Source organism: Macaca mulatta, chromosome 11 (genome assembly GCF_049350105.2).
Source record: "Macaca mulatta isolate MMU2019108-1 chromosome 11, T2T-MMU8v2.0, whole genome shotgun sequence".
Taxonomy (NCBI): Eukaryota; Metazoa; Chordata; class Mammalia; order Primates; family Cercopithecidae; genus Macaca; species Macaca mulatta.
This window is the reverse complement of record NC_133416.1, coordinates 35,090,359-35,103,619: the sequence shown is the minus strand read 5'-3', so window position 1 is coordinate 35,103,619 and position 13,261 is coordinate 35,090,359. Positions and strand designations below refer to the sequence as shown.

The following is a 13,261-nucleotide window of genomic DNA, read 5'->3' as shown; positions in this document are numbered from 1 at the left end:
CCCAAGCAATCAAAGGGAAGATTATCTTACTTAATACCAGGGATACATGTTTTTCTTTCTGCCTCTTAAGTCCAAAGAGGAAAATCAGGACAAGTGGCTTTGGTTGTAAACTTTAAGGTCGAGGATCCTTTCTGTTGAGCTTAGCTCTCAAGTTCTCAGTAGTCAACTGCGGTGAAACATAATTAATAGCACGATAAATACAAGTTGTGGAAGATTCGATTGAAATTGGAGGCCTTCTCTGTGGATCTCTCTATAAAGAACCTGCAATAAAGAGAACTTAATCAACGTTAAAAGGGCTATTAAAAAAGCATCGTCTATTAAAATTCATTTCTTCTCTAGAGCCTCTTGCTGGAGTTTCTCTGTGTGGGTGTGTTCGTAAGAGAGGAATGGGTGAGCAAGAGTACAGGGTACAATTCGTGTATCTTCAAGAGAAAACAGAAGCTCTCAATGAGGAAGAACATATGTTTCTGGGACTGCATCTGTGCAAAAAGTACATAGTCCTGAAGTTGTACTAAGAAAAAAACACTCTTTAGAAAGTCTTTTATTTCACACATGTCATCTTCTTGGCACATTTCCCTCATATTGCCCTTTCCGCCTGACCAAATAGCCCTTTCTCACCCTTGGGTCCAGGAAAACCAGGAAACGTTTCCAACAGTCCGACAAAGCCTGACTAACCAAACATACTACTCGCTCGGGGATCCCGCAGGCAAGCCTCAGTCTAAGAACAGGAGTGACTCTCCAGGGCGCACCTGCCTGCAGGGCAGCCCCTCCCTGCATCAAGCGGAAATCCATCCTGTCCAGCGCGGGGCGTGGGCAGAGCGGGGCGCGGCCCCGGCAGGGCAGGCGATATCCGCTGGAACTCCGACAACGTGCGCGACCCCGGGCGAACCGCACCTCTCTCCCCACCTCCCCGCGGGCGGGTACAAGTCACCAGGTGTCCGCGCGCGCGGCAGGGCCCGCCCCCGCTCCCCGGGCCCGACTGCGCGTGCCCGGCCGGAGCCGCGCCCCCTCCCCAGGGAAGGCCGGGCGTCCAGCCCACGAGGCCGAGCTCCCCCCGGCCCGGGCCTCTCACCGGCGCTGGGGGCGGGCCAGGGGCGGGGCCGGACCCGAGCGGGGCGGGGCTCGCGCCAGCGCCCCCAGCTCCGTGGCTGCTTCGCCCGCGAGTCCCAAGGCAGGCGAGCGGCTCGGTCGCCCCCACCGGCCCCATGGCAGCCCCCGGCGCCCCAGCTGAGTACGGCTACATCCGGACCGTCCTGGGCCAGCAGATCCTGGGACAACTGGACAGCTCCAGCCTGGCGCTGCCTTCCGAGGCCAAGCTGAAGCTGGCGGGGAGCAGCGGCCGCGGCGGCCAGACAGTCAAGAGCCTGCGGATCCAGGAGCAGGTGCAGCAGACCCTCGCCCGGAAGGGCCGCAGCTCCGTGGGCAACGGTGAGTGGAGCCCGCCGCTCCCCGGCGCCGCCCCCTGCCCCGCACCCCGTCGCCTCTTCCTATCCCGCCCTCACCCCGCGTGCTGGGAGTGCGGGACCCCATGTTGTGCCCACCTGTTGCTCGCCGTCCTCGGTGTGACCGACTTGCTTGTGGAAAGCACTCTTTTCCATAACCTATTACTCAGCTTCGTCATATAGATACCTATGTATATTAAATATTGCACATATCTATCAGTGTTAAAGACCTCACTTCAAGATATCACCCCTTTCTTTTTCTACTCCGCCCGTCCGCACCCCTCGGTGGTGCGGACTTAATTTGGAGGTTCAGGGAGTCTATAAACACCTTGAGATGCTATGCAGAATTTTGGTGTGTACGATCTTTTTCTGGGAGAAGGAGCCCTTCACTTTTATTAGATTTGTTAAATAGTTCATGACCTCCATAAATATCTTGGAAAAAAAAAAAAAACCCGACAGCACTGGCGCTCCTACAACCTATAAATTGGGATTGTGTTGTCTTGTGCTAGTACTTCGGGACGCTCCACCCTCTTAGGAGGCGAGTTGTAGATCTAGGGAGTGAAGAAAGTGGCTAGGAGGCTTTGGTCCAGGGAACAAACACGCCGAGGGGGAGGTAGGGGACTTTGGCCCTGCCGGCAACAGCCCTGCCCGCCTAGCTGCGCTTCCCACCCCCACCAATGCGGGTGTGGTGCAAGGCTGATCCCTCCAAAAAATTAAACCCGGAGGTGAAAAGGGTGTAAGCACACACACGCACACTATGTTCGTGATTGATAGACGGGGGAGGTGAAGGGAAAGAAGATGGCAAGCCACTTGTAAAAATTAGAGATCATGATGTATCCTTTTCTCCCCTGCTGAAGTCAGGTGATCGGATCAACTCAGTAACCCTTGTTTTACTTGTTGTGTGTGTGAGTTTGCATTATAAAAGCACTATGTTGGCTTATTATAGCAAAAAGGAGAGGAAAGAAATTGAGCAATTAAGTTGGAATATCTGTTTCCTGCAACGTGCAATTGTTTCTGTATGAAGTAAACTTGGGCATTGGCGAATGTAGGCTAACCCATTCTAATTTCTGCTAGGAAAATAGAAAAATTCTAACAGGCCAGACCACAGGTTTCAAACAGCAGAGTCTGGGAGGCTGTACTGTTCGTGTAAAAGAATCCGAAAGGATCAGGTAGTCAATGTTAACATACTTGAAAGGTAAAGAGAAGATGTTCAATGATCATAGTTAATATAACTGAGGGCCTAGTATGTGCCAAGAATTGGGCAATGTGGTTTGCATTCATTTGAGATATATATATATTTAAAAACTTGTGAGCTAGTATTTGAATCCTCATTTTACAGATGAGGAAACTAAGCAGTTAAGTAACACTGAGGCTTTCATAGATGGTAAGTGGCAGAGCTGGTATTTAAACTCCCAAACCTGATTTTTAAACTTATCAGTTTTATCATTAAGTTTTAAAATGATTAATACAAAGTGGGATTTGTTAGATGCTAAGCCTCTCCATGGCCCCCTCTCATTTTCTTTAAATAAAATTGAGGAATTTCTGAAAGGCTGGGGAGGTCTAGAAAACACAGAACTGCTGCAATACATGGAGGGAAAGACCTTATATTTAGACTTAGGAGTCTGACTAAAGATTCCAGGATGAGTGAGGCCAGTCTTTGATGAGTGGAGCCATCACACCCATTCATTCTCTGTGCCCATAGGTCCAGTGCTAAACTGAAATCAAATCAGCTTCCTCTGCGTGGGGGACACAGGAGGCATATTAGATGTTCTTTCTTATCCATGAGAATGGCCAGCCAGGAAGAGAACAAGCAGATACAACTCTTCCATAAATGGAGCCATGAACAGAAGAAAAGGGAATGTTGCTGAGCATCTACTATGTGCCTATTCCAGAATCTTCACCGTATTCTTGAAACAATTGTGTGAGACAGATACGAGAATCCATCTCACATATGAACTATGTGTCTGTCAGCATTGGTTGGAAATTTAATCCCAACTCCACACACAATCTGTTCTCTCTACAATGTAATGCATCACCTGTGTGGTGAATTCAGCAAGCATCAAATGAGTATGTTATTCATGCTGGGCACTGTGCAGGTGCTGAATTAAACACAAAGACTCTGCTTGCTTTAAAGCAAAAAGTTTAAAGAAGGAAGTCAACTGCTAGAAAAATACATTACCAAATAAAAAGTAGTAAGTGACCTAAAAGAATGGCTAATATATTAATGGAGTTTAGAAGTGTAAATTGGCCGAGCATGGTGGCTCATGCCTGTAATCCCAGCACTTTGGGAAGCCGAGGCGGGAGGATCACCTGAGGTCGGGAGTTTGAGACCAGCCTGACCAACATGGTAAAACCCCATCTCCACCAAAAATACAAAAAATTAGCCGGGCTTGGTGGGGGATGCCTGTAATCCCAGCTACTCGGAAGGCTGAGTCAGGAGAATCGCTTGAACCGGAGAGGTAGAGGTTGCAGTGAGTGGAGATCGCGCCATTGCACTCCAGCCTGGGCAAAAAGAGCGAAACTCCGTCTCAAAAAAAAAAAAAAAAGTAAGTTACTCCTAGTAGCACAAAATTTTGAAAAGCTTCTGGAGGCACAGCTCAAAAATTCAGTAGGACTGGACATAGGGAGGTGATTGGAGAAAAATCATTCTAAGAGGGAACAGAATGAATATTTCACAGTTCACAGAGTTGATATGGTAGAACAAAGGGCGCTATCTTGGTCCTGCTATAATGCTTGGGGCAACTACTTGACTGGCTCTTCCAACTAAGGAACAAAGTGTTTGAAATATTTTGATTGCAACAGCAGCTTTCCAGTAAGCTGAAATACACTCTGCAGCCTACACAGAAGTACAAATCAGGCAGAGAGATAAGGCAGCAAACAACACCTACTTACTTTAAAGCCTCAGCTTTCTGAGACTCAAAAAGGAAATCAGCTTCAAAGGAATTTAACATTAGCATGCCATGAAACAATTACCAGGGGTGGTTCCTATGTATTGTTTAATTTAAATTCTTTGAAAAGGTCTGGGGGCTCGTAGTGGTTCTGACTATAATTTTTATTATTTCCATATTATTATCCTGTCTCTCAAGTTGAAACAGACAAGCAATTGTTGAAACAGTGCTGGTCTGGAAAAAATCCTGTATCAACATAAGAAATTCCAGGAAGAAAAGACCCTGATGTTAACTGCTATTAGCTCCAGGGCCCTGGAGAATTCTGAGTTGTTGACAAACCTGTATGGCTGAGACAGTGGATAACCTGCTGACAACAGAGATGAGATAAATGTGGCTGATTTGTTGATAAGTATCTCGCAAGGGTCTTTAACCCTTTGACTTCTTTCCAATGCCTTAGTGATTTTCATTGTAAATCACTCAGTGACTTTTGGCGTTATTTTTAATTGTGCTGAACATTTTAAAGTTGGCTATAACTCTTTGGGAAGGGGGTCTTCAGAGGTGTATAGCAGCATTGTGAAGTAAGTCTGTATTGTAGCTAATAGTTAAAATATTTTCCTAAAATAAACAGAAGGCATTTAAGAATTGCAAGTATTGGCAAAGGGAAAAATTAAAAGTGTCCGTATCCTATTGATTACACTTGCCTTAAAAGTACTACTTGTTACACAGTTCTCCCCCCGGGGTATCTGAGTAGAGAGAAAGTTGTGTTTTAAATTGTATTTACTACTTGTAAAGGACACTGAACAATCTCCTAATGCAATTTACAGCCTCTTTGAAAATCCACCATAAAACTTGAGGCACGCTATTATCTTAAGGTGATTTCCTTGGTGAAGCTGCTTTTCAGTATCTGTGATCAAAGTGAATTCTGGGTCAGGCGCAGTGACTCATGCCTGTAATCCCAGCATTTTGGGAAGCCGAGACGGGTGGATCACCTGAGGTCAGGAGTTTGAGATCAGCCTGGCCAACATGATGAAACCCCGTCTGTACTAAAAATAAAAAAAAAATTAGCCAGGTGTGGTGGTGCGTGCCTGTAACCCCAGCTACTCAGGAGGCTGAGGCAGGAGAATCGTTTGAACCTGGGAGTCAGAGGTTGCAGTGAGCCAAGATCATGCCACTGCACTCCAGCCTGGGCGATGGAGTGAGACTCTATCTCAAAAAAAAAAAAAAAAAAAAAAAAAGTGAATTCTGGAGACAGAATTGAAAATTTGCTCAGGGTAGCAAAGGAAAGGTAGTTACCAGGTGCTACTGTTAAAAAAAAAGTTAGACATTGTTCAAATTCTGCATAAATTCTTCCTTTGACAAAAAGGAATCCCAGGAATGAAGCAATTCTGGGGAGCAAGGTGACTAATCATTCAGAAAGTAGGAGGGATCAGGAAAGGAAAAAAAAGAGTGAGATGGCGGGGGTGGCAAGGTCATGGCCCTCTGCTCTGAATGTGAGGTGTCAGTAGCACACTGGATTAAATGCACCTCTGTGTCTGTGTAATATGGCCTGTGAGCCACTTTTTGTCCAGTGCCAAGCAGATTGAGTTCGGTAAGTCCAAAAAAAGTGTGTGGTCATCTTTTGTTTTTATTTTTAAAGAAATCCTTCTGATTATAGTAAGTCAAATGAAATAGAATGTTAACAAAATGGTAGTTACAAAAAAAAAAACCAAACTTCACACCCCTGGAAATGTTTAGAACACATCTTTTAGGGGTGAAGTTTTGTGTGAGGGTAAAGTAAGGATGCTTCAGAATTCATGGAACTGTAAGAAACCACAAGTAGACTCAGAGTAACAGGGTTTGATTATGAAAATACATTGTTCTATGTGTGACAGATAAGATGCAGGAAAGTACCTTAAAGGGGGGAAGACTGTTCATTTAGGCTTTTAAAAGACCTTAATGTTATCTGTATGCCCTGTGCTAGGAGTTCCACAGTCCTGGGAACAGAGGGTAGCTTACTTGTATTAAATATTCTAGATATTTGTAGTTCACAGTTTCTCCAGTTTTAGATAGCAACTTTACAGTTTTTTCTCAGTTATTAAAATAAGGCTATACATACTTACATTATTTTATCTTCACATATTTTTACATTGATTTTACCCGACAGTTGAATTCCTAGTCTGATCAATACAAATTATTAAAAGTTTTGATTTTTCTTCTCTGAGAGAACAAGCATACTATTGGCAACCTATCTATGATAGTAATGAAATATAATAAATATGTTGCTAAAACCTCTGGAGTTTATAAATCAGATGATTAGGCCTGTAAGATGGTTTATTTCCATCTCAGATGACATTCAACAAGTTTAAATTATACAATTCTGAGACAAATGTTAGACTTCCTCAGGTATTTTGTGCATGTCTGCAAATATATGAAGATAAATACCCTACTTCTCCTGGGGAAGTAAATTAGCAGCAAAAGGCAGCAATGCAAGTGGGAACGACAATAAATTAGGTGAAAACTTTATTTTTCTATTAGAGTGAGCCACCTGGCTCACCTGACTAGTAGAGTAAGACTACTAAACAGAGTATCAAGTGCTCTCATAATAGAAACATTAAAAACCTGTTGTGTATCTTTTCTTTTCTTTTTTTTTTTTGAGATAGAGTTTTGCTCTTTTTGCCCACACTGGAGTGCAGTGGTGCAATCTCAGCTCACTATAACCTCTGCCTCCTGAGTTCAAGCAATTCTCCTGCCTCAGCCTCCCGAGTAGCTGGGATTACAGGCACCCCCCACTCAGCCCGGCTAATTTTTTGTATTTTTAGTAGAGACAGGGTTTCACCATGTTGGCCAGGATGGTCTCGAACTCCTGACCTCAGGTAATCTGCCTGCCTCTGTCTCCCAAAGTGCTGGGATTACAGGCGTGAGCCACCGCCCCCAGCCTGTGTATCTTTTCTATAATGCCATTTGTGGTGATTAGATATTGGACATAAAAACAGTTGTAATGTTCTTAAAGTGTTTAAAGACAAAAGCTTGAGAGTTCAATATGTAGATTTAAATAAAAATGGACAGTTGGAAAAAAGAACCTTAAGCATTTGAAAATACAACCTGCCATTACTATTAAAATAATTCACATACTTATATTCTTGGAATAATCAGCTTTAGACTTAACGACATCAGCTAATCAAAGCAGTCACAATCAAAGTTCTGCAGTTCCTTGATTTCCAGATTTTGTGGATGAAAACATTCATTTGAAGCTTAGGATTATTTTTTCTGAATCTCTCAGTAAACTATTCATGGGGTGGGTGAGGGGGGCACATCAAGCTTATTGGATCTTGATTACTTTTTTTCATGGAAGAATGAAAACAAATGGGAACTTTTCTTGACAGATAATATAAACTTATTTTAGGCCACCAAAATATTACAGATAAATACACAAGCCATACAGATAAAAGAATGATAGTAAACATATATTATTCAAATGTAGAACAACCTTGCCAAAATGAACAAAGTCATCTTTTCTTTCTTTTTCTTTTTTTTTTTTTTTTTTTTTTTTTTTTTTTTTTGAGATGGAGTCTTGCCCTATACCCAGGCTGGAGTGCAGAGGCGCAATCTCGGCTCACTGCAACCTCCACCTCCTTGGGTTCAAGCGATTCTCCTGCCTCAGCCTCTCAAGTAGCTGGGATTACAGGTGCGTGCCACCACACCCGGCTAGTTTTTGTATTTTTAGTAGAGATGGAGTTTCACCGTGTTAGCCAGGATGGTCTTGATCTCCTGACTGATCGAGCCACCCGCCTTGGCCTCCCAAAGTGCTGGGGTTACAGGCATGGGCCACTGCACCTGGCCCAAAGTCTGCTTTCCTAATAACTTAAGAAGAAAGTCTGCCTACGTTTGGGGGGAAGCAACTTTTCTTCCTCTCCATATACCCAGAATGACAGAGAACAGTCGAAACTATTTGAGCACCTTCCATCTACCCCAAGATAAAAGCATATATGTGACTATCATACTCACATTTTAGTTCCATTCTGGTGAGCCACAGAATAGATACTTGCCTGAATGATAAGCACAAACTGAATTTGTGTAACTAGGGTATTTCTAATGTACAGGTAATCTGAATAATCAACAATTAACTTGTCAAGTACTGATGCAAGACTGTGCTAGAAGTGGTAGTGTAAGATACAGTTCTTTCTGTCAAAATCTCCTTAGAAGAGAAAATAACCTCTTTTTGCTTTAATGTGGCTCTGCTCCAATCCATTCTCCACACAGCTGCTAGAGTGAACTTTCTAAAATCTCATTGCATCATTTCCCAGTTTAAATTCCTTCAGTTTCTTGCTGTTATCTACAAGAGTAAAATTATTGAACACAGCATTCCAAGTTCTTCGTGATCTGATGCCTGCAACTTCTCAAACTTCATCCCTGGGGCCACTACCCTTGCTCCCTACCAAACACGCGGGCAGTTTATCTTGCTTGGTACTTCTACCCCTCCCCGTCTCCCTCCCTTCCTTCTCTTGCCTGGTTAACTCAGTTCAGTTGTGTCCCTTATAGGCAGCCTCCTTCACCCCTCTCCTCTGATCTTGAATGCAAGTTAAAGAATTTGATAATTGTGATGTTTCCACAGGGAAGAAACATGAAAGTACAGGAGTTTTGTGAAAATACATTTGACAGATTTGGTGGATTTAAAGTAGGAACAGACCAAGCACAGTGGCTCTTTCCTGTAATCCCAGTACTTTAAGAGGCCGAGACAGGAGAATCGCTTGAGGCCAGGAGTTCGAGGCTGCAGTGAGCTCTGAATGCACCACTGCACATCAGCCTGGGCAACAGAGCGGACCCTGTCTCAAAAAAAAAAAAAAAAAAAAAAAAAAGAGGCTGAGCATGGTGGCTCACGCCTGTAATCCCAGCACTTTGGGAGGCTGAGGCAGGCGGATCACCTGAGGTCAGGACTTCGAGACTAGCCTGACCAACATGGAGAAACCCTGTCTCTACTAAGAATACAAAAAAAATTAGCCGGGCGTGGTGGCACACGCCTGTAATGCTATCTACTTGGGAGGCTGAGGCAGGAGAATCACTTGAACCCGGGAGGCAGAGGTTGCGGTGAGCTGATATTGCGCCATTGCACTCCAGCCTGGGCAACAAGAGCGAAACTGTCTTAAAAAAAAAAAAAATGTTGAGATAGCAGTTATGAATCACTTGGGAAGGGTTAACCCTGGCAAGTGAGAGTCAGGGGAAATATAATGACTTGAAAGTCATTACAAAGAAAACCTCTAGTAAGTATTTTAAAGCAAAAAATAATTTGTGAGTTCTATAAATTCACTTTTTTAAATACTATTGGGAGTATAATGTGATATTTGCCATTGAAGTTATAAAGTCTTACAAGTCTTAAAGTCTTATGAGATAACTCAGCAAATAAATTGGCAGGAATGCCACAGTAAAGACAGTTACAGAAATGAACAGTGTATTCATTCATTCATTCATTCATTCATTCATGAGACAGCATCTGCCTCTGTTGCCCAGGCTGGAGTACATCTTGACTCACTGCAACCTCTGCCCCCTGGGCTCAAGCCATTCGCTGACCTCAGCCTCCTGAGCAGTTGGGACTACAGGTATATGCCACCACACCCGGATAATTTTTGTATTTTTTTGTACAGACGGGGTTTTGCCTTTTTGCCCAGGCTTTTACTGAATTCCTGGACTCAAGTGATCCGCCCACCTTGGCCTCCCAAAGTGCTGGGATTACAGGCATGAGCCACCGCGCCTGACTGAGAAATGAACAGATTTAGATACTTCCAGGATATTTCTATTTAATTCTTCACCAGGATGCCAAATTACCAGTTTATAATAACAAATTCTACAATTACATATTCTAATACCTCAAACAAAATATGACATGAACACTTGTAATATAAAAGGGCCATTTAATGGCTCACACCTAAAGTGCTGGCACTTTAGGAGGCTGAGGCGGGTGGAACTCTTGAGGCCAGGAGTTTGAGACCAGCCTGGCCAACATGGCAAAACTCCATCTCTACTAAATTACAAAAATTAGTCAGGCGTGGTGGCACACACCTGTAGTACAGTTACTCGGGAGGCTGAGGCACGAAAATCACTTGATCTGAAAGGAAGAGGTTTCAGTGAGCCAAAATCGTACCACTGTACTCCAGCCTGGGCAACAGAGTAAGACTCCATCTCAATAAAAAAAAGTGGGAGGGGGACACTTAAAATGTATTTTTGTCATTACCTAAAGCAGTAATTTGAGGATTGCCCCCCAAATGTCATAAATTGGTATATCAGAGGATAGTTCTTGAATTGCTTAGCGGGCCTCCTGAAAAATAAGGACTCTAGTGGCCGGTGTATCGTGTTGAGTGATAATGGCGATGGATTAGTCAGTTGCACACTGGCATGTGGAATATGTGGCCCACTCTTGCAGGAGAGCTATTCTCTCCCTGGCATATTCAACTTCGTAAGAACTCGTAGCCAGTGCTTTTCAGCATATACCTGATATACCAAGTTGTTTCTCATGATTGATTATGTGAGCTAACTGGTCACAAAATACAGCACTGTACAACTGTTGGTTAAATTTTCAATAGTATAAAACTTTATTAGACTTTCATCTGCTTTGAAACAAGCGTTCATCATAGTGTTCCCATTTTTTTTTCCCTTTTGAGACAGAGTCTTGCTTTCTGTCACCCAGCCTGGAGTGCAGTGGTGCAACATCAACTGACTGCAACTTCTGTCTCCAGGGCCCAAGCAATCCACCCACCTCAACTTCCTAAGTAGCTGGGACTACAGGCCCATGCCACCACGCCCAGCTAATTTTTAAATTTTTAAATTTTTTGTAGAGACGAGGTCTCACTATATTGCCCAGCCTGGTCTCAAACTCTTAGACTCAAGTGATCCACCCTCCTCAGCCTCCCCAAGTGCTAGGATTGCTAGTGTGAGCCACCCCCAGCTGGCCAACTATAGTTTTCTAAACCAACAAATTCTACTTATTTTCCAGCCTAAGCAAAAGCTTACTTGGGCTGTTGTGGTTTCCACCAATATCTGGTTGTTCTTCTCAGAAAGTAAGAATAGAAGATAAAATATAGTTTTAAAAAATATGTAAGTCCAAGGAAATGAATCAATCCTATGTTTTATGCCAACACAGGCAGATAAAAAACAAAAAAAATTCCTTCACCAACTCAGGAGTACGGGCATACTTATGGTCTTTGGTAAGTCTCAGCATATTTTATGCTTTCTTTTAAGCTCCTACTTTTGCTAGTAAATGACTTTAAGGATCCATTCAAATATGAATTGTTACACAAATTCCTCCTAATAAGTGTCAGGATCCCATGTCTTACCTGGAATAACATGTCCTCAACTTTACTGTAATGGGAGAAGTTAAATCTTTTAAGATTTGTGGAGAATAAGAGCTGTTGCAAGCCAGAGATTATTGTAGAAAGACCAAATACAGGAGGACGATAAGCTTTTAGACTTTCAGGCTCTCTTTCCTTCTAAAAGACCATCGTGAATCCACACTGTGAGGACAACTGCTCATGGCTGTTAGCCCAATTACCTGCAGTGTTTACATCAATACTAGTAGTGAACACCTGCTGATTTCTGTGCTTACGTTTAACCACACCTGTTTCTGTGGGGCCCTCTACACGCATCTTCAACTCCAGAAATCCTCCTTTTAGAGCTCAGCGTGAACCAAACCACTTTTTAAAAACCATACTCAGTGCTAGAAGATTGAAAGAAAAGATGCTTTTCTGAATGTGAGTGCTCCTCTCTTCTCTCTAATAGAAGCAGGCTGTATAAAGGTCTTGCTTGTTTAGCAATTCTCTGTCATCTGCTTACTGTAAGAGAAACTGCAGTTGGTTTTTTTAAAATATGCCCAGAAACAGGTAATGGAACGGCAATAGAGACTTGTCAATTTGATTTCATAAATATATTAAATCTAACCAATTACATAATAAAATTGTTCACAAAACTGTGATTATGAAAATAAACTTAGTTGTTTTTTTTGAGATGGAGTCTTGCTCTGTTGCCCAGGCTGGAGTGCAATGGCACAGTCTCACCTCACTGCAACCTCTGCCTCCTGGGTTCAAGCAGTTCTCATGCCTCAGCCCCTAAGTAGCTGGAATTACAGGCGCCTGCCACCACACCTGGCTAATTTTTGTATTTTAGAGATAGGGTTTATATTTTGTGTTTTAGAAGAGACAGGCTTTCCCCATGTTGACCAGGCTGGTCTCAAACTCCGACCTCAAGTGATCTGCCCACCTTGGCCTCCCAAAGTGCTGGGATTACAGGCGTGAGCCACTATGCCTGGCCTCAACTGAGTATTTTTAACCCTAACAATAATTCATTATTTCGAGCGGTGTTTGTATTGGTGACCAAACACAAAGCTCTTTTTTTCCATAACAGCTGCTTAGGAATCATATCATTCCAATGAACATTCAGATTGGGAAAGGGAGAAAATTACATTGTCCTGTGAAGGCTTCACCTCTGCAATCTTCCGAGGAATTTAGAATCCTACCACCATCCAAACAGACCTCCCTCACCATTACCCCCCCCCACCCCGCAATTGGTTTGACCTGAATTGCTTGTTATTTGAGAAGGGTGGAGTTTAAAGTTGCTCTGCAACTACCTACTTCATTTTCCTTAAAATGGGCTCCATAATATGTGCATGGTATTTTTAGAAAAAACAATTTAGGTAATGTTGCCTGAGCCCATGTTAATTTGAACTATTTCCTGGTAAAACATCCCCTTCTTTAGGAAGCATCGAAAGCACATTATGCACCGTGCAAGTGAAATGAATGGCTGGAAAACACGGTAATGTCATCGAGCTCCTCAGTGGCAGGTCAATCAAAAAACCAGAAAAAGTCCAATTCAAGACCAATGGTAAACTTAGCAGAAAAAAAGCTGCTCTACAACACAGTGTAAAGCATGCACACTAGTTTATCCCTGTTATTAGAATAGACCAATTCA

General features: G+C 43.1%; 1 protein-coding gene across 2 annotated transcripts in view; it reads left to right on the top strand.

Annotated features, from left to right (window-relative positions):
- The first annotated feature begins 1,138 nt into the window (after positions 1-1,138).
- The window catches only part of PKP2 (plakophilin 2), a 108,651-nt gene continuing 96,528 nt past the window's right edge, over positions 1,139-13,261 (top strand). For both annotated transcript variants that reach the window (XM_077953850.1, XM_015151418.3), the window contains exon 1: positions 1,139-1,428. In XM_077953850.1, the coding sequence (XP_077809976.1) occupies positions 1,206-1,428 (223 nt within the window). In that variant the 5' untranslated portion in view covers positions 1,139-1,205. The remainder of the gene's footprint in view (positions 1,429-13,261) is intronic.